At 43.2% G+C, this 23,936-nt stretch overlaps 1 protein-coding gene across 1 annotated transcript; it reads left to right on the forward strand.

The window, feature by feature from the left end:
• Positions 1 to 16,402: 16,402 nt before the first annotated feature.
• Positions 16,403 to 17,329, forward strand: LOC135045361 (olfactory receptor 11A1-like). The gene has a single exon (XM_063955285.1). It carries the CDS (start codon positions 16,403 to 16,405, stop codon positions 17,327 to 17,329), a length of 927 nt encoding a protein of 308 aa, XP_063811355.1.
• The last annotated feature ends 6,607 nt before the right edge of the window (positions 17,330 to 23,936 follow it).

Raw genomic sequence — 23,936 nt, forward strand, 5'->3', positions numbered from 1 at the left:
GATTGCTATCACTTGTGGTGAAACACCTATCTTATCAAATACAGTAACTACTGTACAGTATAGTTGTTCGCACAGGTGATGGTAATCATACTGTATATTTAAACTGAAGTCCGTAACAGAGCATTCTGTCCCTCCTGCAGAGGTTCTTGTTGGGAGGCACAGGGAAAAAAGGCAAATACTGTACAGTACTGTATTTGCACTTTACTGTTGTGCACTTTATTTGAAAATGTACAGTTGTTTGCTATTTTTAGCATGCTGTGCTTTACATGTTTTCTTATTGTGGTTTTTATATTTTTAGACAAAAGACAAAGAATGCAGACTACCAGATTTTACGGGAGTGCCAAAACCCACCCATCAGTGGCACAGAAACTTGCTGCAGTAGTCCCACAAAAGAAGAAGAAAACTGCCAAGGCGGCTCAGAAAGAAAATGTGGTGAAACCACGAAAAAATGCCAAGGCAAAGAATAATACGTTGGAGCTGATATGTGGTGTGGCAAATGATGTAATTGTTCCATCTCCTGCAGATCACAGTGTTCAGCCAATGAATCTGGAAATACCGGTGCTAGAGGACATGACAAACACGCTGCATCAGGAAGCTTCTTTTTTGGACCATGTAGCCACCCCTGGACAAGAAGACATGACACATTCACCACGAAGAAGGTTGCATTTCACAGATGTGAACACCAAAGTGCAGGACTGCCAGTGTACCTGTCCTGTTTTACTAAAGGAGCTACTCAGTAAGGTGACCAATATGGAGTCAGAAGTTGGTGGACAGGTCAATCAGCTGCAGACCGATGTGGCTGGCCTTAAAGAAGGCATAAAGGAACAGATGGTAGAAGCCATGAAGAAAGTCATTGAACAAACGAGGGAAGAATGGCAAGTTGGAGTTTGCCGCACCATCATTGCAACACACCACCAAGCGGTTCAAGTCAGCGGCCTGGACGACCGAGGCCTGGAGGACCGCAGAGGAGGCCTGGACGACCGCAGAGGAGGCCTGGACGACGTCAGCGGCATGGAGGACCGCAGAGGAGGCCTGGAGGACCGCAGAGGAGGCCTGGAGGACCGCAGAGGAGGCCTGGAGGACCGCAGAGGAGGCCTGGAGGACCGCAGAGGAGGCCTGGAGGACCGCAGAGGCCTGGACCACAGCAGCGGACTGGACGAAGTCAGCGACTTGGACGACCGCAGAGGAGGCCTGGAGGACCGCAGAAGAGACCTGGAGGACCGCAGAAGAGACCAGGAGGACCGCAGAAGAGACCTGGAGGACCGCAGAGGAGGCCTGGAGGACCGCAGAGGAGGCCTGGAGGACCGCAGAGGGCTGGACGACCGCAGAGGAGGCCTGGAGGACCGCAGAAGAGACCTGGACGACCGCAGCGGACTGGACGAAGTCAGCGGCATGGAGGACCGCAGAGGAGGCCTGGACGACCGCAGCGGACTGGACGAAGTCAGCGGCATGGAGGACCGCAGAGGAGGCCTGGAGGACCGCAGAGGAGACCTGGAGGACCGCAGAGGAAACATGGAGGACCGCAGAGGAGGCCTGGAGGACCGCAGAGGAGGCCTGGAGGACCGCAGAGGATGCCTGGAGGACCGCAGAGGAGGCCTGGAGGACCGCAGAGGAGGCCTGGAGGACCGCAGAGGAGGCCTGGAGGACCGCAGAGGAGGCCTGGAGGACCGCAGAGGCCTGGACCACAGCAGCGGACTGGACGAAGTCAGCGACTTGGGCGAACGCAGAGGAGGCCTGGAGGACCGCAGAAGAGACCTGGAGGACCGCAGAGGAGGCCTGGAGGACCGCAGAGGAGGCCTGGAGGACCGCAGAGGAGGCCTGGAGGACCGCAGAGGATGCCTGGAGGACCGCAGAGGAGGCCTGGAGGACCGCAGAGGAGGCCTGGAGGACCGCAGAGGAGGCCTGGAGGACCGCAGAGGAGGCCTGGAGGACCGCAGAGGCCTGGACCACAGCAGCGGACTGGACGAAGTCAGCGACTTGGGCGAACGCAGAGGAGGCCTGGAGGACCGCAGAAGAGACCTGGAGGACCGCAGAGGAGGCCTGGAGGACCGCAGAGGAGGCCTGGAGGACCGCAGAGGAGGCCTGGAGGACCGCAGAGGAGGCCTGGAGGACCGCAGAGGAGGCCTGGAGGCCCCGCACCACCACCACAAAAAAATAAATTATAAAAATGTTAAAGTTGATATTGTTACTGTATTTGTGCTGTTACCTTTTGATTAAAGTACCGTACAGTATGTGTGATGTTGGCTTTATTACAATACAGTACAGTATGTGTGATGTTACATGTTCCAAATGACTTTGTCCGTAAATAAAGTGTTTCTTAAAATAAACATGACGTGGTTTCCAATGTTTGTATTCCCAACTTCCTGTACTGTATAAATTAGTACTACTGTATGATGGGAATTCAATTAAGAGTGGTATACTGTATGTAAAACAACTTGGTTAGGCATCTTGCATTTCATATTTTAATAAAAACCACAGGAAACTAATAAGTGCATTATTACAGAAAAAAAAAAAAAAAAGAAAGAAAGCACATCAGGTCTCGAACCCTGGACTCCCAGCGAGGGAGGTGGGAGCCTTCACCCCTAGCCCACGACGCCTCATGAGAGATTTCCAATTTCATGTGTGAAAGTACTGCAAACAGCGCCCGGCCCCCGCCCCATTGCTGTTGGTTTATGCCTTAGAGGACTCGGACGCTCGCATTTGTAAAGCACGGTGTTTTCCTCCGCCTCCTGCTAGCCTGTTGCCCTTCCCCCATGGGAGCCTGCACAGATCATGCAGTAGACAGGGAGGGAATGCAGGTCATGTGCAATACACAAACGCCCACTGTAGTACTATTTTGCTCACTTACAGTACCGTACTGTAGGTTGCATTTAGCGTAAAGAATCGCTCCTGCAGATGTACTTTGATTTACAGTATGTGAAACCTGTGTGCATCCTTCCATTGGATGTACTGTATTGGAGAGAATTTTTTTTTTTTTAAAGTGAATGTCACGGGAACACATTAAAAATAAGGTTGGCACTTCCTTCCCATTGGTGTTGGTTTACAGTATGCCGTAGTGTACTCGGACGCTCATGTAATTGCATTTCAAAGGCACAGTATTTTCCATCGTCTCCCCCCTACCCCCATCGCCCTTCCCCCCTGGGGGCCTGCACAGGGAGGAAATTCAGGTCCTGTGCAATACACAAACGCTGAAGATCTACAGTACTGTTTTGCTCAGTTGGTAGCGTCAGAATACACTCATTTCATTCCCGCTGTTTAGGTGCATTTAGCGTAAAGAATCGCTCCTGCAGATGTACTTTGATTTATGTGAAACCTGTGTGCATCCTTCCATTGACTGTCTTACAATGTAAATAAAATAATACAGTGCATTATTACAGAAAAAAAAAAAAAAAAGAAAGAAAGCACATCAGGTCTCGAACCCTGGACTCCCAGCGAGGGAGGTGGGAGCCTTCACCCCTAGCCCACGACGCCTCATGAGAGATTTCCAATTTCATGTGTGAAAGTACTGCAAACAGCGCCCGGCCCCCGCCCCATTGCTGTTGGTTTATGCCTTAGAGGACTCGGACGCTCGCATTTGCTAGTCCTCCATTCCCATTATGCATTAGCGAACTCAGACGCTCATATATTTTAAAAGCACGGTGTTTATACATTGTACTGTACATTCTTCCTTTTACACAATTACTGTAGTTGCGTCTCCATACACATACTGTACAGTACTCCATACTTTTTCCACCGCCTCCCGTTACGCCTACAGTATTGCCAGAGCTGTAGATCAATCCGCCGCTATACTGTACGATCGAAAGTACTGGATTAGTGGAGCATTAGCGACACAGTGGTGGAGATGTGTAATGCATGATGAGTATCTAGATCGTCTCAACGCGCCTGCCTGTGATGAAACTCAGCTATCGCCTTAGCGTGGCTAAACGCCTGTCTCGGCGGAGAAACAGTCAAGGTAAAGGTGGCTACATCTGTAGATATTAATGGATACCAAACTGAAATATATCACTTGAATTCTTAGGTTCCAAAATCCATTTATTCATACAAGGATCTTTTGTATGCATGAACTCAATTTTTTAAACTGACCTTTGAGGTATGTTATTATGTACCCTTTATATATATAAAAATTTGGAAAATTTCACCGAATCAATCTAATATAACCATAAAGGATTGGATATTTAATACATAAATATTTTTGATGATATGCAAGATATGATTTACAACATTTTTCAGAAAGTTTGTTATTACTTAAAATTATTAGTATTTCCTGTTCAGGTATCACACACATTGATACTAATCAATGGTAATTAATCGATCCATTAGGTTCTTTTGGGTTAGAATTAGCCGACTTCATTATCCTTTTGAACATCCTTTACTGATGGTTTGAATTTGGGTAGTCGACTCTAGAGGTATGTGGTGTAATGCCCAAACATGTGGATCTGGTAATAGCCTTTGATATATTTGATTACAACTTTAATTAATATGTTCCAATTAGGTTGGAGTGATATTACCACAATGGTGGCTATCGAACTCTCCTTATGAATATCCTTGATTGATTGTCTGGGTTCATCAAAATAGTTATTTTTTTGTCATTATTTACCAAAAATCAGAGGTATGTCCTGTTCTGTAATTATGATGCTCAGATGTCCTCTTTCTTTGTTTCTTGTTTTCCCTGTTCCCTTCATTCTCTTTGTGACTGTTTATTAATAATTATTGCTGTTATACCATGTCTTGCTCACTTGTTCTTATACTGTTCATTTTTTATTATTCGTATTTAATTATATTATTTTATATATTGTAATTCGTAATGGCTATATAAATGCTATGCACTGATTAGTTGTCCTATTATTTTAGACAAACCCCTGATGAAGTCTTGATATTAGTATTAGACGAAATGCATTGGGTTATTACTCTGTTTTCTGATGTAATCTCCAAATATTTAATAAGGAAGATTAAGGACACAAGCAGAAGTTTACCTGCACTCTTCCACAAAACATAGGAGATTTGCATCTTGTTGACTTTGTAATATGATGGACACTATGTATGCTTCTGTATCTTTTTTAATAAATTATTAAATGAAAAGTTTATTTTAACGATAGATCAAATCATACCGTGTAACTTTCTGAGGTTCTTTTCAATTTCTGGTGTTGACATAATCCTTGGGCACCCATTTACTCTATTTCTCACTCACTCTCTCTCTCTCTCTCTCTCTCTCTCTCTCTAGCTATAGCGATCTGCTTTTCATTTACAATTTTAGCTGCTCTTATTACCTTTTTACACCTTTTATTGCATTCCTTGTAATAATGGAATGCCTCCTCCCCTCCAACTGATTTAAATGCTTTGAAAGCACGACTCTTATTAGCCATTTCCTTTTTGACCTCCTTATTTAGCCACATTGGTTTGTGTTTAGTACTCCTGCGTTTATTGCCCATGGGAATTAATTTGTGAGTATTGCTATCAAGTAAACATATTATTGCATCCCACATTTCTGAAGTGTACTTACCCTGTAATAAGACTCCGCAGTCAATTTCGTTTAGTGCCTGTCTCAGCATATTGAAGTTAGCTTTTAAAAAGTTAAATATTTTAGTTGTTCCCTTATAGCTATGTTTCTTGGAACTGACGTTGAATGTGATAATATAGTGGTCACTGTTTCCCAAGGTCTCCCCAACTGTAATGTCTGATATAATGTCTACATTATTGGTAATAACTAGGTCCAGGATATTATTACCACTGGTTGGGTCCTCGACTAATTGAGACAAGTACTGATCTTTTAATGTGTTTAGAAACCTGCTGCTCCAAGCTTTTACACACAAATCGTTATTTCAATTTATATCAGGATAATTGAAATCCCCTATCACTAGGATGTCCCCCATTCCCATAGCTTTTTCAATTTGTTTTAAGAGATGTTCCTCGTCATGTACGCTAATAGCCGGTTGTTTATAGCATGTGCCAATGACCATTTTTTTTGCTTCAATGCTCCCACTTGTGATTACAACTCATAGTGATTCCACGTTATCTCCCATCCCCTCGTAAAAAATGTATTATGTTTGGTTTTAGAGATGGTTTTACATAGAGACATACCCCTCCTCCCCTCTTGGTAGCCCTATACCCTCTGAAAAGTGAATATCCCTCCAAATTTGCAACCCAGTATTGGGAGTCGTCCCACTATGTGTCCGTAATACCTATAATATTATAATGATTTTTTGATACAAGCAATTCTAATTACCCCATTTTACCTGATAGGCTTCTTGCATTGGCAAGCATACATTTTAGCTTAATATTTCCCTTTCCCGTTTGTTTTAATGGTATGTTATCCTTATTTACAAGTGCCTTTCTAGAAATACTCCTACTGACTGTTATTCTCTTCCCTCCTTAGCGCCCCCATACTCATTTCCGGCGACAGTGGGGTACAAAGGGTACACCTGTGCCGGGCCCCGAGGTTCAGAGGGGCCCAATGCCAGTCGCATGAATTCAACTATAGAGTGCTCCTTCTGGCGCAATACTAAGCACAAGCAATGTGCTGCCTCAGCGCAGCAGCAACCATCAAAGAAGTCGCGGTGGAGCCATTACTGGTGAATCTGCACCATGCCAGCCAGCCTGCCTTTCTTGTTCCAGTGCCTAACGGCTGCCACAGACAGAGGCCGGCTACACCTCCCGCTCACCACCGAGTTCCCGGCTGAAGCAGCCGGAGCACCCACTCCCTACCATAGAGACAAGTGGATGCAGCGGGACAGTCTACCAGCCACAGACATGGCGATAGTGCCATTGAGTCGCCCGCATCATCAATGACAGAACCACCACCTATGAGGAGCAAGAACAAGTGATCTGGGCAGGATCAACACACGGGTTGGACGGCAGCTCTGCAGAAAGCACCGTCATCTGCTGCAGTGCAGATGCCCCCGCCCCCCCACTCCTCAGAAACAGCAGCAGCATGCACAGCAGCTCTGCTGACACAAACGACATGAAGTTCACACTGACTCAGTGAAGATGATCAGTGTGGTAGGTATATTTTTAGTTTAAATGCCATTCAATTGGGCACTCTTCTCTTTCTCTCTCTCTCTCTCTCTCTCTCTCTCTACACCTCTCTCCCCCCTCTCTTTTCCTCTACACCTCTCTCCCCCTCTCTTTCCCTCTACACCTATCTCCCCCCTCTCTTTCCCTCTACACCTCTCTCCCCCCTCTTTCCCTCTACACCTCCCTCTCTTTCTACCCATCCCCTCCCTTTCCTCTCTTGCTCCCTCTTCCCCCTCGCTCCCCTCCCTTTCATCTCTCTCTCTCTCACTCCCCCCCCCCTACTCTCTTCCCTCCCTTTCTTCTCTCTCAGGACAGGATGTATTAAAATAAATTGAAGCTCCTCATCGCCTACCGCAGCGATGCTAATTGTATATGTACAAACATATGCGATTAACATCACAATGCAGTGACAGAGGCCCCCTGCGATACCAGTGAGAAGGTGTGCGGTGATCTCCGTCACCTCCCTGGGCTCTCCCTCTCCTCCCTGGCTGAGAAGCAGGCAGCAGGCTGCACCGGGCGCCTCCTCCCTGCAGCCGGAAGGACCTCCGGCTGATTTGCAAGGGGGAGGAGGAGTCTAGTTTCCGAGACCAGGGCTGCCTGGGTGGTAGTATGCCGGGGGGAGGGGGGTCGGTGTCAGCGGCATGGGGCGGCTGCAGGCGGTAAGAAGCCCATAGGCCCATCTTTTGATGGCGATACCCTCAGGGGCAAAAATGCCGTGGCCGTGGGTTAGTACATATGAAAATGACGTAAAACCCCTGAAAAAAAACGGGGTTTTACTGCATTTTCCCTTTAGTTCTCCCTCCCGACTCTATCCCCTCACCTTCTCTCTCTTCCCTCCCTCTCTCTCACTCCCCTACCCCCTTTCTCCTTAAAATCCCCCCCCCCCTTTCTCTCTCTCATCCTGTTAGGGTCTCCTGCTCTGTGCTGCCACGTCGTCATGGCAACCGGGAGACAAGTGCTAGCGGAGTAACCTGAGCTTAGTTGATACTCCGGTTCGGGTCTTTTGCTGTGCAGTGGTTACAGGCTCTGTGCACGGCAGGGGATCCGGTGCTGGTTTTTGTGCTCACAGTCTGTGAGGTCTGAGTGGGGCGTGGATAGCACCTGCTATATAAACCCTCTTCTCAGGTTAGGCAGATGCTGCTGAATCTTTGTTGGTTAGTCAGTTCCTGAAAACTAGCCAGTACTGTGTAAACTTTGTATTTGTTTGTTGCTTACTGCAAATAGGCCTTGGGATTTGGTATTACACTCTGCCAATCCAGACCTAGCAGTAAGACTGGAGTCAGTCGTTTAACCTGCTGGGGTTCTTTTGCTACTCTGTGAACCTAGCAAGTTTGCGGCTGTATTCTCAGACTTGCCTGCCAAAATCCTTTCTCACTGTGCAAGGTGTTCAGGTGTCAGTTTAGTGGCACTAAGCTGAACCAGTGCACTGCAAGTGAAGACTAGGATTGTGGAGACTCTCCTTGTGTCTATTATTCCATCTCTGACCAAGGAGTTTACTGCCACACCCGTTGGTAACCCTTTAGGGTTTTGCTGTTGCCCTTAGCAACAGCATTTCGGGTTCTCTACGTATTAAATCACAACATCTCGCTTCTTTCCATCTGAGCATTCCTAATACTAGGGACACACCCAGTTTCTTAGCCTTTGGGCTTCTCTGTTCACTTTGTGTTTATTTTGTTACCCTATCATCTTCTGTGTATGTAATGTCATATTCCCCAGTCTGTCTGTGAGTTCATTTGTTTTGCATCCCTCTCCGTTCAGACACCAGTACATTCCTGCTGGCACTGGTGTACATAACACATCCTCTCTCTCATTCTCTCTCTCTCTCTTTATCTAGTAGGATGAGAAGGCTGCTGCTTCATACTCAGTGGTACAGCCCTGGGGATATGTTCAATAGAACGTCACAGTCTATACGCAATGGGACTTAATGCATGGCTGCAGCTCTGCTGTGAGCTATTCTGTTACTGAAGCTACCCCATGTAGTGAGCCCAAGACACAGGGTAATTCCATAGCTCTTGGGACTTTAACAAGGAGCTTTGAGTTAACATGCGTTAGCTGTGGGCTTACATCACGTGTAAATTGGCATGTAATTGAGCAGCTTCAGGCATTAAACCCTGGAGCTGCAGCCATGTTACACCCATGGTTAATTGAATCTGCCCCAAACTGTAAGTGAATGTCTCATGGCTCGTGAATTTGCACTTGTTATTTGTCCTACTCCTACCTGGTCTGTGATGGAATACTAACGTTTGGTACTTAGGTGTTACATGTATTGGCACACACAGGGGAAGTGCGTGTGGATGTGGGGGTCAAGGGTAGTGGGCTTGAGTAGGGGGCCCAAAAGAAATCCGTGTACCGGGCCCCAAAGTTTCTGTTGCTGGCCCTGATCATACTTAATACAGCCTATTATACTACAATTCCCATTTGACCTATTAGGTCTTTCTAAACCCCCCACCCTGATGAAGGTGTTCCCCCATATGCTATGGACATATTTTTCATAGAGCTCTTCCTGCCATAATGTGTAAAAGGGGCTCTACCTGGTGTAATGTGTGATACGGGCTCTTCCTGGAGTAGTTTGTAAAATGGAGCTCTGTCTGGCATAATATGTGACAGGGGATCTACCTGGGATAATGAGTAAAAGGGGACTCTACCTGTCATAATGTGTAAAAGGGGACTCTATCTGCCTTAATATGTAACAGGGAGCTCTGCCTGTCATAATGTGTAAAAGGCGGCTCTACCTGCTGTAATGTGTGATACGGACTCTTCCTGGAGTAGTTTGTAATATGGAGCTCTATCTGGCATAATATGGGATGGGGGCTCTACCTGGCATAATGTGTAAAAGGTGCTCTACCTGGTGTAATGTGTGTAAGTGGTGCTACTGTGCAGCATACTTTGAATAATGGAGACTACTGTGCAGTGTAATATGAATTGGTATTATTTTGTGGCCACGCCCCTTCCCCAAGAAGCCATGCCTTTATATTTTTAGCGTGGACTTAAGGAGCGCAATGACCCTGTTTTAAATAGTGGGGAGGCATTGATGTCTAGTTACGGCACTGGCTTTCACTCCTGGCGGCAGATTTAATGGTGGGGCTGCATTCAGATAAAACAAACAACATTTGGGCTAATCAGCTTTATATAGGAAAGGAGGGAGACTAGAAGAGAGGAAGATTCAAGTAATACCCAGCCAATAAACATGAATTTGGGGTGAAGCATATTAATGTATTGATAAAATTGCTGTTTCCTTTGGAAGAGGCAATAAACTCTGGTCAAGCTAGCAAACCCAATAAAGAGGTGTATTTGACCAGTTTATTTTAATTGCCTTCTTAGAGATGGCTGTGTTCCAATACCTCAGATTACTTACATATCAATAATGGATATCGATATACTGTAATAACTGAATATTTTACTGTCATTTGAAAGCTTTTTTATTTTACTAACAAATTGTTGCTCTACATATTAAATAATTGTTAAGGGATTCACAGGTGGTTGTTGTTCCTCTTTGACATTCATGAAATCATCCTCACATTTAATTCCACAAGGATATCTGTCTGCTATAAAATCATCACAGAAACTGGGAGCTAAATACTGTACAGCAGCCACAACATTAACAAACCAGAACACCACGACTGCTGAGAGGAGGAACCTGCCATTCCCTCAGATGTTTTTATTATTGACAAGAGTACGATTTATGGTAAAGACTAATTCGGATTAGAAAATAATATTTCTGGGATATTTTCTTCTTGAATGCCATTCTGAAATTGTGCTCTAAAACAGGCAGATTTTTCGTATTAACCACCTGGCTTTTTTCCAATCCAAATTATGTTATTTGTAGTATTAAGTATTAAGTATATTTCTTTAACAGCGATTGTTATCTTAGTGAACCTTCGGAGGTGATTTGTTGACAGAATTTGTTACATTTTCAAAGCTACTCTTATACATTTACAAAATGATATTAAGATAATTTGTAATCTGTTACTATTTATATATTCTGAACTTTGATAAATAATCATATAAAACAACAGCTTCTAAGTTATGAATGTGTGATCTGGTGATATCAGCTGACCAATGACAATTCAATTTGAAAAGAAAGAAGTCTGAGCTCTCACATTCCCCTTCTCTACTCACCACTATGCAACTTTGCCTCCTGACTACTCTTTATATTTTGATATTTTTTTACTATAATACTCTACAGAATCCTTTATAGATATTTACGTGTTATATTATTATTAATTAGAGATGAGCGGATTCAGTTTTACTCTGATTTACTCGGTTCTCAAAATGGCATTTTATTGGCTCACAGATGTCACATGTTTTGAATAGCCAATAAGATGCCATTTTGAGAACCGATTAAATCTGAGTAAAACCGAATCCGCTCATCTCTATTATTAATAGGGGAATTTAGTTAAAAAAAACAATTAGACATCTCATTTAATACCTCGTCTCAATGCCACCTTTTACATTAACTAGCTCACCCGCCATCATTTTCTAGGATTGAGGATATTTATGGACATTTCAGAACTTTGGAGTTTATAGGGAAAAAAAATATCTGTGACCATACAGATTACTTTTACTATCTTTGCACAGTCATTTCCCATTATGTTCTTATTTTTATAATTTGTGACTTCTCTTACAATCTCCATGTTTGTTGATTGCACAGTTTCATATTTTTAATTCAAGGATAATATTCATATTTAATATAGGTCTACATTTTTCTAAAACTTTTTTCTCTGTCTTAACTCTGTTACAATGGTGGGTCGCTGAAAGAAATATCTGGCACAATAGGTATGGATATTTTTCTCATGGCTCATTGGTAGATTATAGATGTCTCTTGTTTTAAACCCAGTATTGTCATTTCAGTATCAAATTCAAGTATTAATATATATATACATATATATATATATATATATATATATATATTATATATATATATATTGTCCATATTTTTTATCAATGGGGCAGATTCAATTAGCCACAACTTCCATTCTGTGACGTCCTGCATTTCTAATCTAAACATATCATATGTTAATTTTGCAAATAAAAAAAATTGTAGGAGTTCAAAACTTTAATGTGTGGACATCGCGCCAATATCGTGCATTGTGTAATGTGTAATCTATGTAATTTGCATGAAAGAGTGAATTAATCATTGTAAGCAAACAAAGTGTCCAATGACTGTAGATTGGATTAGCAACAGTGTACAGTAAGCAAAGCATAGGAGGCTATTGTAAGGTATCGCAGGGCTGAATTTTACATTTAAGATAGAATTAGAAAATGCTGTATAGCTAGAGGGTGTATTTCAGCAAATATTTTTTTTTTAAAGGATTTTGTGGTTACAGTTAGATGTACGGTATCTATTGTGATTTATAAGTGAGTTAGTAAACTCTTGCATTTCCCATCCGGAAGGTCAAAACATATAATAAGAACACATAGACATTCATGTTCCCCATCAATACACCCATCTCTCTGCTTTTTAGAAAATTACATGGACAATGAAGTGACATTATTAGCTATATATATATTATTGTTGAAACACCTTTAGATATATCACTAGACATCAGGACAGGTGCTCTGGAGGCTTATTGAGAGCCACAATCTCTCCCTTTGAAAGCCACATTAAATTAACATACAGTAGTTTTCTAAGTGAATAGCAAAAAGTCATGGCCGTTAGTTTTTGGCATGTTAAAAAGTTGTGCGACCTAGTTTCTATGGGTAATCTGCTGTCAGTGATATTAAAGTAAAACTCCCTATTACATTGAAAAATAAACTATTATGATAATGTCATTGTAAATGTAATACATATAATTTATATTTATTTTTTTATAGGATTTATTCACTACTGGCTTCATTTCTTCTACTTTTATCACATTTTATACTGTCAAGAAATTGTGCCATTGGAGAAACAGACCTCTTACAGTTTATTGTTCAAGGGTGGAGGGTAACACTGCACAGAGAGACGTATAACACTTATGAAGAAAAGGTCAGCATCTTATTGTGATATAATGATCTACTTCTGAATCTGTTGTGTGATGATTAGATCCTGATTCAGAGATGATATGTGATCCTGATGGTTTATGCAGAGGCGTCACCGGATGTGGTGAAACCCGTTGCGCACCCCTGATCTCTTGCTACGATCGTGGCAAAAAGGGGGCGTGGTCTTACACTTAGGGGGCATGGCTTCACGAGGATCCCAGAATCGTCACTCCAGGGGGCTTGCCCAGCATCTCCGGAGATGCTGGGCTTCCCCCAGAGACAGTCACCATGCGCTGTCGGCTCCTCTTCTATGACAGGAGCCGGATGCTGTAGGAGACTTTCTCACTGCAGCACCTAGCTCCTGTCACTGAGGAGGAGCTGACATTTGGTGTCACCCCCCTCCAGATGTCACACCTGGGTGCGGGCCGCACCCGCCTTGAGACGCCGCTGGGTTTTTGTAAATCTCGAATGGTGGGGCAGCTGTACATATGCAGGACCCGCTCTGTCCCCAAGCCACAGTTTGATTGGTAATTTGCCGGCATTTGATGTCGGGGGGGGGGGGGGGGGGGAGTGTGGAACTGGGCAGCATTTCCAGAAGTTGGGGGCATTTTGCCCCCAGTTTTCTGGCCCCAGCAGCATTGTAAAAAGCTCAGGTTCCACAAATGGCTGACATTGATGTAACTGATTCAGGGCCTAATTCAGTAAGAATAGCAAATTAAGCTGATAAGCAGAAATTGCTATCCTTTTCCTCCATGCTGGGGGCCGCCCATCGCAGGGCAAGGCCGCCAGCATGCTGCCAGCCGCCTCCCCCCTATGAACAAGCAGAAATTGCGATTGCTTCACAATTTCTGCTTGTTAGCAGAAACTAAAGTACCCTCCTGCCAGCGCCTGCAGGAGACTGGCCGCCATCTTACCCATCGCGGCGGCTGCATGTGACGTCACGCAGCCGCCACCATCATGCCCCCAACGTGCCCCTGTTCGACCGACTCCACCCACCAATCGCAATGCACCGCCCCCGCAATGCTCTGTCTCCTCCCTGAAAACAGAGCATTGCCCGCCCCTGCCCTGTGTGACTGCCTCTGCCTTATTGACAAGCAGAGGTGATTGCATTTTCTCGGCCCCCCGCAGAAAGTGTGGGCACATGCGCAGGGTGAGCGCTGTGCATGCGCCCGCTGCATTATCGTAAATATTCCGGTTGGATCATGATTTGCGATACAACCTGAAATAACCCTCAATATTGCACAGCTGCAGCTGGCTGAAGCTGGCAGGGGAATCTACTTATCAAGACTCCTCCTGCTGAATCAGCATAATATATACATCTGTATGACCTGTGTCCATCCCTGAATCAGGGTCTTAAAGGCCATACACACTGGTTAATTACACTGAAAGATATGAATGATCTCATTCATTAATGAACAAGATATCTTTCATATCTTTCAGTGTGTAGGCACCTACGATGAATGATGTGCAGCCCCACGCTCGTTCATTGTTGGTCTTGGCTCGTTTATACATGCATGCCAATATGGACAATATCGTTCATATTAGCTAGCAGGGCTATAGGGCCGGGTGAAGCGGGGAGTGAAGAAACATCATCTCCCCCGCGCTGCCAGGTCGTTCGTCCATCAGTTGTATAGGTTATCGAGCACCTCAGCGGCCAATCAGGCGGTGTGTAGGGCCTTTATTCACACTTATAAACCTATACTATAATTTATCATATGGATGTATAAGTAATTAAATACCAAGTAGACTTTTAAAGTGAATGAGAGTTACAGCAAAGTAATCTATACTTTAAAGTCAAAAATGTAAGTATTTACTTTTTTTTTTTTTATAACCAAATTACTTTGATTTGTTTAACAGAAGTGTAGGCTATATTAACAAATGTAAGCATATAAATAACATTTTTATATTAGGAGGTGCACTAGTAACATACAGTATACAGTATATTTCTAGAATATATTTTACACTGTAATACAACTAAATTTGCTATATACAAGCAATCCATTCTCTTTTGCATGTGGCCCATACAACTTCTGACATTACTCAGACTTTTTTGCACAGAGCTCTTGAAAAAGCCTAGACATCCTTGAATTACTGTGAAAAGTAGGATACAATGGACTCTTGTGTTTTTGGGGGCACTCTTTTATTGAAATATATGGAATTAAAAATGTACTTTTATTCTAATCAATAAAATTGGATAATTAAGCCTATTACAGACAAAAGACCGACGTCAACAAGTAACATAGATATCAAGAGTATGTTTGAGCAATATTTACTTCGATTTGCAAACTAATTGGTTAAGTGAAAAGTTCTCATGTAAATTGTGTTACAAAACTGTATTATTAGGTATCATTAGGTATATTAGTTATCAATTAGTATTTGTAAGAGATTAATAATTTGTAGTATCAATACTGATAATACACCGTAGTACACAGTCACTTAGCTCAATATTCACTGGTTCCAATACCGTTTGAGCAATGTTTGCTTTAGGTTGCAAAATAAATTTTACTGTATAACCACATAAAGGATTGGGTAGCCTACAGGGTTATCAGCTACCGAATCCTCAGACATCTCCCAAAAAGTGACCCCCTTATGTCTTTCCACTGTACTACTTTGACTCTCAGGGGTGCACCTCCACCTTAGGCCTCTCTTATTAGGCTTTGTTCTACATTACTAACACAACAACTATTATTGTAGATCTTAATATCACTTGAACTTATACATTTACGTGATTGTATCTGCCTGCACTCATACCTTCCATATTCCCCCACCAACAATGATATCCTTGAATTACTAAAATCTAATATGCAAGATTTCTAGTATGGCAGAACTTCATAAACACTGGAAAATTACAATAGTTGATTCACTTGATTATCTGCATGACCAGGATCAATACTGTAGTTTAATTGTGAGGATCAAACTGTATGAAAAAAAAACTATTACATTATTTAAATCATCAGATAATTTCTGTCTAATATATGAGGCTAGGCAAATTGGCGTCCTCTGGAGTTGGGATAGTTCATGTTGGTGATTTGTTATTAATAATATACTGAAATATATATATGTAATATATGAAAATATGTATCAGTGGCCTTTAAATCCATCCTTTTCCAGAGAACATAAGTTTTATTCTATGTGGTGTTTGAAAGTTCTACTCATGTTTCCTTGTGTTTTCCCCTAGTGCTGTCTTCTTTTCACAGACCCAAAACATTTGCATGGGGTGTAGATGTGTGGTATTTGTCCTCTGACAAAATTGACCTATAGAATGGGCTCATGACCCAAAATATATGTTGTAATATTATGGTGGAGACATAGTCCTTGATATATGGTCATAGTTAATTGATCGGTTGATAGATAATAAACTAGTTTAACCAAGTTAACGTTCTTGCAGGGAACAAGTTGTGCTCAGTGACATATACTCTACCCTCTCAGAATGTGTGAGGACAACCAGACTGAAGTCACAGTGTTTATACTTCTTGGATTTAAAGGTCTATATTCATACAAGATTCTATTCTTCATCCTGTTCCTCTTCTCCTATTATGTGGTGCTCAATGGAAACCTAATCATCGTTGTTTTGGTGTCGATAAGTGAACGCCTCAAAATTCCAATGTTCATCTTCCTTAGACAACTAGCAGTCGCTGATATCCTAATAACCACAATCATTATACCAATGATGTTGGATATCATATTAAGGGATACAAAAGAAGTGTCTGTCACCGGTTGCCTCATACAGACTTACTTTTTTGATATTTTTGGATTTGTGCAGTGTATTATTATTGCTATAATGTCCTATGATAGATATTTGGCCATTTGCAATCCGATGCGTTACAATGCCATTATGTCACCCGATGTTTGCAGGAAAATGATTGCTGCTTCTTGGTTATTGGTCTTTATTATATCAGGTGAAATAATCTTGGTTTGCCAGTTGCAATTCTGTGGTCTAAACTACATTGACCATTTCTTCTGTGATTTTGGCCCACTTGTAGAATTATCCACCTCAGATACTTCATTGTTGTTGCTGGTTGATTTTATCTTGTGTGTTGTTTTTATGTTTATTCCTTTTTCAGTAATTATCATAACCTATTTGATCATTTTCTACGCCATACTAAAGATTTCTCTTAATAGAGGAAGGAAAAAAGCCTTCTCCACATGCAGCTCCCACCTCGCTACTGTATGCTTATATTATGGGACCCTGATGACAGTTTATATGGGGTCATCAGACGACAGCTCACATATCAAAAATAAGTTCTGCTCACTGTTATATTTAGTGGTGACTCCCATGATAAATCCCATTATCTACAGCCTCAGAAACCGTGAGATTAGACAGACTTTGCAAAAAGTTTTAAATATTCGAACATAATTAAACAATATAAATTAAAAAAAAAAGAAAACACAAAATGTCAATAGTTATTAAATATTCTACATGTACTAATGTTTACATTTTTTTTAAAGAGAGTTATTATCAAAAAAAGTTTGACACAGTTGTATTATAAGTAAGACATTGCATGGAATGTGGGCCCTCATTCCGAGTTGTTCGCTCGGTATTTTTCATCGCATCGCAGTGAGAATTCTCTTAGTGCGCATGCGTAATGTTCGCACTGCGCATGCGTCAAGTAACTTTACTAAGAAGAAAGTAATTTTACTCACGGCTTTTTCGTCGCTCCGGAGAACGCATTGTGATTGACAGGAAATGGGTGTTACTGGGCGGATGTACGGCGTTTTAGGGGCGTGTGGCTGGAAACGCTACCGTTTCCGGAAAAAACGCAGGCGTGTCTGGAGAAACGGTGGGAGTGCTTGGGCGAACGCTGGGTGTGTTTATGACGTCAGCCGGGACCGAAAAGCACTGAATTGATCGCACAGGCAGAGTAAGTCTGGAGTTACTCAGAAACTGCTAACTCGGTTTTGATCGCAATATTGCGAATACATCGGTCGCACATTTAAGATGTTTAGATTCACTCCCAGTAGGCGGCGGCTTAGCGTGTGTAACTCTGCTATAATCGCCTTGCGAGCGAACAACTCGGAATGAGGGCCGTGATTTGTACATTATGTTTTGATCTGTTAAGGTTTAAAAAAACCTTCTTTTCCCTTCTATTTCCCCCTTACATGAGCAATCAAAACACACGTCCACCCCAAACCAAATGAAACTGTTGTTTACCTCCTGAAGCACACTATAAACTGTAAGGGAAACGTAAAAGAACCTACACCTGTAAGAACATATGGGGTCATTCGCTAAAGTCTTTGTGCTTACAGGCCATCAGGCTTTCTGCAACAGCTTTCAATGACTCGTTAAAGTTAAAGAAAATATTTTTTGGGCATTCAAAATATTTTATAATCCATATGTCTTTATTATATGTTTGTGGAAATTATATTATAAATAAGTAGCTTATTAAATGGGTATGGAACCCCCTAAAATTATTAGGAATCACTTCAGGAAGTGGAAAGCAAACAATACACACAGGGCATTATTTGATTGGCTAACATCCCATAATTGTATCACTCTGCCCACTTGAAAGCTTTTGCTGGAAAGTATCCTGTTGCTTTGCAATAAAAAATCTGTACCAAAATTGTGCTCAGTAAGGAGTTAACTTTATAAATACTTTGATCTGCTGTAGAGATGATGATGATTTTGATGATGATGATGATGATGATGATGATCATCATCATCATCATCCATGTAGTCATCCAGCGATATACAATTACCTGAAGTCATTTACCGTGGGTAACTGCATCGCTGGGCGCTATCCTATTGTCCCCCAAAAATTCAGTGTTTTGCTCCCCATCAATTTTTGCCTAGAATTGTATGGCCCCCATCATTAGGTGTTTTTTCTAGTTTAAAAAGAAAATGTGAATAAGTTATAAAAAAGTGCCTCCAAAATAATTGCAAGCACAAATACTTATATCCTATTTATTCTAATGCAAGGGGAAAAAAAGTGTAGAATACCCCAGGATATGCCAGGCTGGCTGGTCACACTTAGGAGGGGGGCCTGTGCCACATTATGACTCTGTTATAATGGGAATCAGTCTCATCCTGGTCAGCAAACATAGAGTATGTAAGACTCCTGGGACCAGAGGTATAGCTAGACACCATGGTGTCCGGAGCAGGGGCATGTTTTTGCGCCTCTCTCTCCTCTACTGAATTGAAGGCCTAAACAACATGTGGTGGCATGTTACATTTGCATTGAAACAATATTTAACAATCCTAAATTGGTGACAGGGCCAGTTCTAGACCTTGTGGAGCACAGGGCAAACATTTCCTTTAACTTCCCTCCCATGTTTAAAATAGGGTCAGTGTGTGCCGAAAGCTTGCAACAACAATATAGGGGCACAGCAGCAGTGTCCGTTATTCACATTACACCACAAAGTAGTACCCCTTATACACTTTACGCCACACAATAGAACCCGTTAAACATGTTACACAAACAGTAAAGCCCCTTATACACGTTATACTATGGTTGAGCCCCTTATTATTATTATTATTATTATTATTATTATAATTATCCTTTATTTATATGGCGCCACAAGGGTTCCGCAGCGCCCAATTACAGAGTACATAAATAATCAAACAGGAAAACAGCAACTTACAGTTGATGACAGTATAGGACAGGTACAGGGTAAATAAACATAGTTACATCAGCAAATGACACTGGAATAAGTGTCAGGTGGCAGAAGACTGCTGGATGTGGTGCAGTTGAAGATTATTAAAGTAAGAAAGGATAAGCACATGAGGGAAGAGGGCCCTGCTCGTGAGAGCTTACATTCTAAAGGGGAGGGGTAGACAGACAGGGGTGACACAGATGGGGTACATAGAGAGAGTAGAACAGAGGGTTAGGATGAGATTTGGCTGGGTTTGGTGAAGAAGTGGGTCTTGAGTCCGTTTGAAGTTTTGTAGAGAGGTGGAGAGTCTGAGGGGGAGCGGTAGGGAATTCCAGAGAAGTGGTGCAGCAAGTGAAAAATGGAGGTAGGAGTGGGAGGAAGTAATCAGTAGGCAGGAGAGTCAGCGTGCATTAGCAGAGCGAAGAGGACGGGTGGGAGTGTAAAGCGAGATAAGATCAGAGATGTAGATGGGAGAGGAGTGGGTGAGGGCTTTGTAAGCGAGTGTGAGAAGCTTGAATTGGATTGTGAAAGGGAAGGGGAGCCAGTGAAGGACTAGTAAGAGAGGAGAGGTGGACGTAGTGCGTTTGGTGAGGAAGATGAGCAGCATTGAGGATAGATTGGAGTGGAGAGAGGTATTTGTCAGGAATTCCAGTCAGGAGCAGATTACAGTAGTCCAGTCTGGAGATGACCAGTGAGTAGATAAGAGTCTTAGTAGCATCCTGGGTCAGAAAGGGTCTGATCCTGGAAATATGTTTTAGATTAAATTGGCAGGTTTGTGAGATGTGCTGAATGTGTGGTTTGAAGGAGAGGGAGGAGTCAAGGATTACTCCAAGACACACATTACACCAATGTAGAGCAGCTATGGAAGTAACTTTATTTAACTATTTACTCGTTTAATAAAAATAAATTAAAAACACTAAATATGCCTCGACTGAACTGACCTCACAACCCAGAAAGAGGTGCTGCAGCAGCTAGGGCAGAGAGAGCTGCTGCAGCATCTAAAGGCTGAAGTGGAGACATGTGCTGCTGCTTCCAGGAAAGAGAGAGGTGCTGCAGCAGCTAAGGCAGAGAGAGCTGCTGCAGCATCTAAAGTAGAGACGTGTTGCAGCTTCCAGGAAAAAGAGAGGTGCTGCAGCAGCAGAGGCAGAGAGTGGTGCTGCAGGACAGAAGTAACCGCGCTGCACAGCTACAAGCAGTGAGCCACATAAAGAGGGCGGGCAGAGCTTGGGCATGTGCTGGCTGTCAGTGTCTCCTGCTTTCGACTCTGGTCTGCCCTTTTCCCGACCTAGTCCCTGAGTCCTCTGCTTCTCCTCCTCCTGTTCCATGGCTGCCTGTACAGCGGTCCACGGCACAGCAGGGGAGATGGAGAAAGCAGAGTGCCCTGTAGCTTTTTCGGCTCCCGGAGCTCGTGCTCCACCGGGGCCACCCTTGCTACACCTCTGCCTGGGACAATACGGCCTCTTCCTGAATAGCATCAATTTAATGTACTGTAGAGTGTGTGCAATTTAAAGTATGTGCATCACTATCAAAAATCGAGTCCACATATATTATGCCCAAGGTCAGTGACCGCATCTTGTACTTTCAAAGGTGCAGTATTTATATGATGTAATTCATTGTTTAGAAAGTTAAATACTGTAACACAAAATCATCATCCATTTTACTTTTTACATTGATGCACACATTTTACATTTTCTTGAAGATACAGTGGTCTGGCTGATAGGGCCGTTGGAACAACAGTATTTCAGAAAAATACTGAACTTAATACTTTTTATTACTCAACAAACCAACATCCAAAACATTTGAAGGTTTTAATACCCATTTTATTATTGATGGGAATTGTAATAAATCACCACTTTTATTCTGTCAGTCAGTAAATATACTCTGAGACTCAGTATTATATTAAAATATAGAAACACAGTTGATTGATGCATAAAAGTAAATGTTAACCAAAGGCAGCATGCAATTTAGGAATGATAAGCAGTATAATAATCAATACTCAGCTTAGTTGTTAAAGTCTTTGAATATGTCCTCAAATCTTCATTCATCTGAGGGAGATAGATCACCACTACTTTGATGTTAAGAATTGATGGTGAGTTATGGCAGAAATACTCTACCTAACAGTGCCTGATTCATGTTTTACACGCAAGGGCCAATGTTCACGCAACTGAGCAACTATCTGCAGACTGCGCATGTGACGCGATCACACTGCACACGTTTCAAGGTGCCTTTGCAATTGCGCTCACAGTGAGGATTTCATTGCAGAGTGATTGACAGGATGTGACTATTTGGGGGTGGTAACGGAGTGGCAGTAAAAACGCAGACATTTCACAGCAATTTTTAAGAGTTGTATCAGCTGTCAGCTGTGATCCTATATGTAGAGTAACATGGTGCTGCATTGCTACTGCTGTTCAAGTCTGTGTAACCACAGTGCTAACCTATCAGTCGGAGTTCATCATTATTGTGAATAGGCTGCGTATGTGTATGCAGTTGCAAATACATTTTCTATGGCTTCAATTGGTGTCTATTCCAGGGCCTAAACTAGGATTTTTGGCACCCGGGGCAAGGAAGCCATTCGGCCATTCCCCCTCCCCCCCCCCCCCCCCACTCACACACACACATTTTTGTAATGCTGGTAGGCACCGCTCTCTTCCCGCCCCTGCTAATCATGCTGCGTCGGTCGTGTACTGTAAACGCGATCACAGGACTCATTCCGCACAGGCGCAGATCAGCCACTATCGGATCCTTATGTAATCCATCAGGTCTGTGTAAAATCCAAATCAGGGCCTGTGTGCGGCAGTAGTATATACACAGCTGTGACTGACACTATTTAAAAATGGTGAACATTGACTCATTACCATTTGATGGCGAAAACCATCGGAAAGTTGCCATCAAGTGGTAAAACTACTACCAACAAAACAAAAACATTGATGGTGTGAGCCATCGTCATTCGATGTCCATCCCTAGCTACAGTACCTAGCAACTGCACTAATGCAAGTCACACTCACAGAAACTCAACAACTGTAGAGGTACAAACAAGAAACAGCAACACATATTAGAAGCACATTATTACAGTGTGACCGGTCTCACTTGAGGCTAGGAGGCATATTTCATACAGGTCGATTGAAAATCGATTTCAGATCATTTAAAAACCGGTCTCAATCGATGTTGGGCTTCAAAAGGGATGTTGGGCTTCCAGGGGTAAAACACGCATTTACTAACAATTAAAACATATAAACAATAAATGTATGTTTAAACACTGTAGACCCAACATCGATTCAAATCGATCTAAAATCGATAAAACATTTTTTTACTTTTAAATGGCCCTCATTCCGAGTTGTTCGCTCGCAAGGCGATTTTAGCAGAGTTGCTCACGCTAAGCCGCCGCCTACTGGGAGTGTATCTTAGCATCTTAAAATTGCGAACGATGTATTCGCAATATTGCAATTAGCACACCTCTTAGCAGTTTCAGAGTAGCTTCAGACTTACTCGGCATCTGCGATCAGTTCAGTGCTTGTCGTTCCTGGTTTGACGTCACAAACACACCCAGCGTTCGCCCAGACACTCCCCCGTTTCTCCGGCCACTCCTGCGTTTTTTCCGGAAACGGTAGCGTTTTTTTCAACATGCCCATAAAACGGCCAGTTTCCGCCCAGTAACACCCATTTCCTGTCAATCACATTACGATCACCAGAACGATGAAAAAGCCATGAGCAAAAATACTATCTTCATAGCAAATTTACTTGGTGCAGTCGCAGTGCGGACATTGCGCATGCGCACTAAGCGGAAAATCGCTGAGATGCGATGAAATTTACCGAGCGAACGACTCGGAATGAGGGCCAATATACCCCCAGCAGTCATTACACGCATCAGCTACGTGTCAGCAGTGTACAATATGTGACCGGGATAGTACTTGATGCTGCTGCCACTGAGAGAGAGTGAAGTGGACCGGGGGTACGTAGTGTGAGCAGAGCGGGAGCTGACGGGGATGCTGCCTGATGCCGCTGCCACTGAGAGAGAGTGAAGCAGGCACCATCCCCGTCAGCTCCCGCTCTGCTCACAATATGTACTCCCGGTCCACTTCACTCTCTCTCAGTGGCAGCGGCATCAGGCACTATACCGGTCAGCTCCCGCTCTGCTCACACCACGTCCCCCCATCCACGCACGCAGAACACTATGGTCAGATTAGCCGTCTCCCTTCCGCACAAGGCAGGCTGTGAGGGGGAGGTGGGAGCGTTAACTTGCAAGTCGGCTGGTGGACGCAGCTACCGGTGCCCAGTGCCAGGCAGTGTTCTCGGCGCCCCCTCAACTCCGGCGCCCGGGGCACGTGACCCCTTAGCTCCCCCCTAGTTACGGCCCTGCCTATTCTCTTTCTGGG

This window comes from Pseudophryne corroboree, unplaced genomic scaffold (assembly GCF_028390025.1).
Source record: "Pseudophryne corroboree isolate aPseCor3 unplaced genomic scaffold, aPseCor3.hap2 scaffold_901, whole genome shotgun sequence".
In the NCBI taxonomy this organism is placed as follows: Eukaryota; Metazoa; Chordata; class Amphibia; order Anura; family Myobatrachidae; genus Pseudophryne; species Pseudophryne corroboree.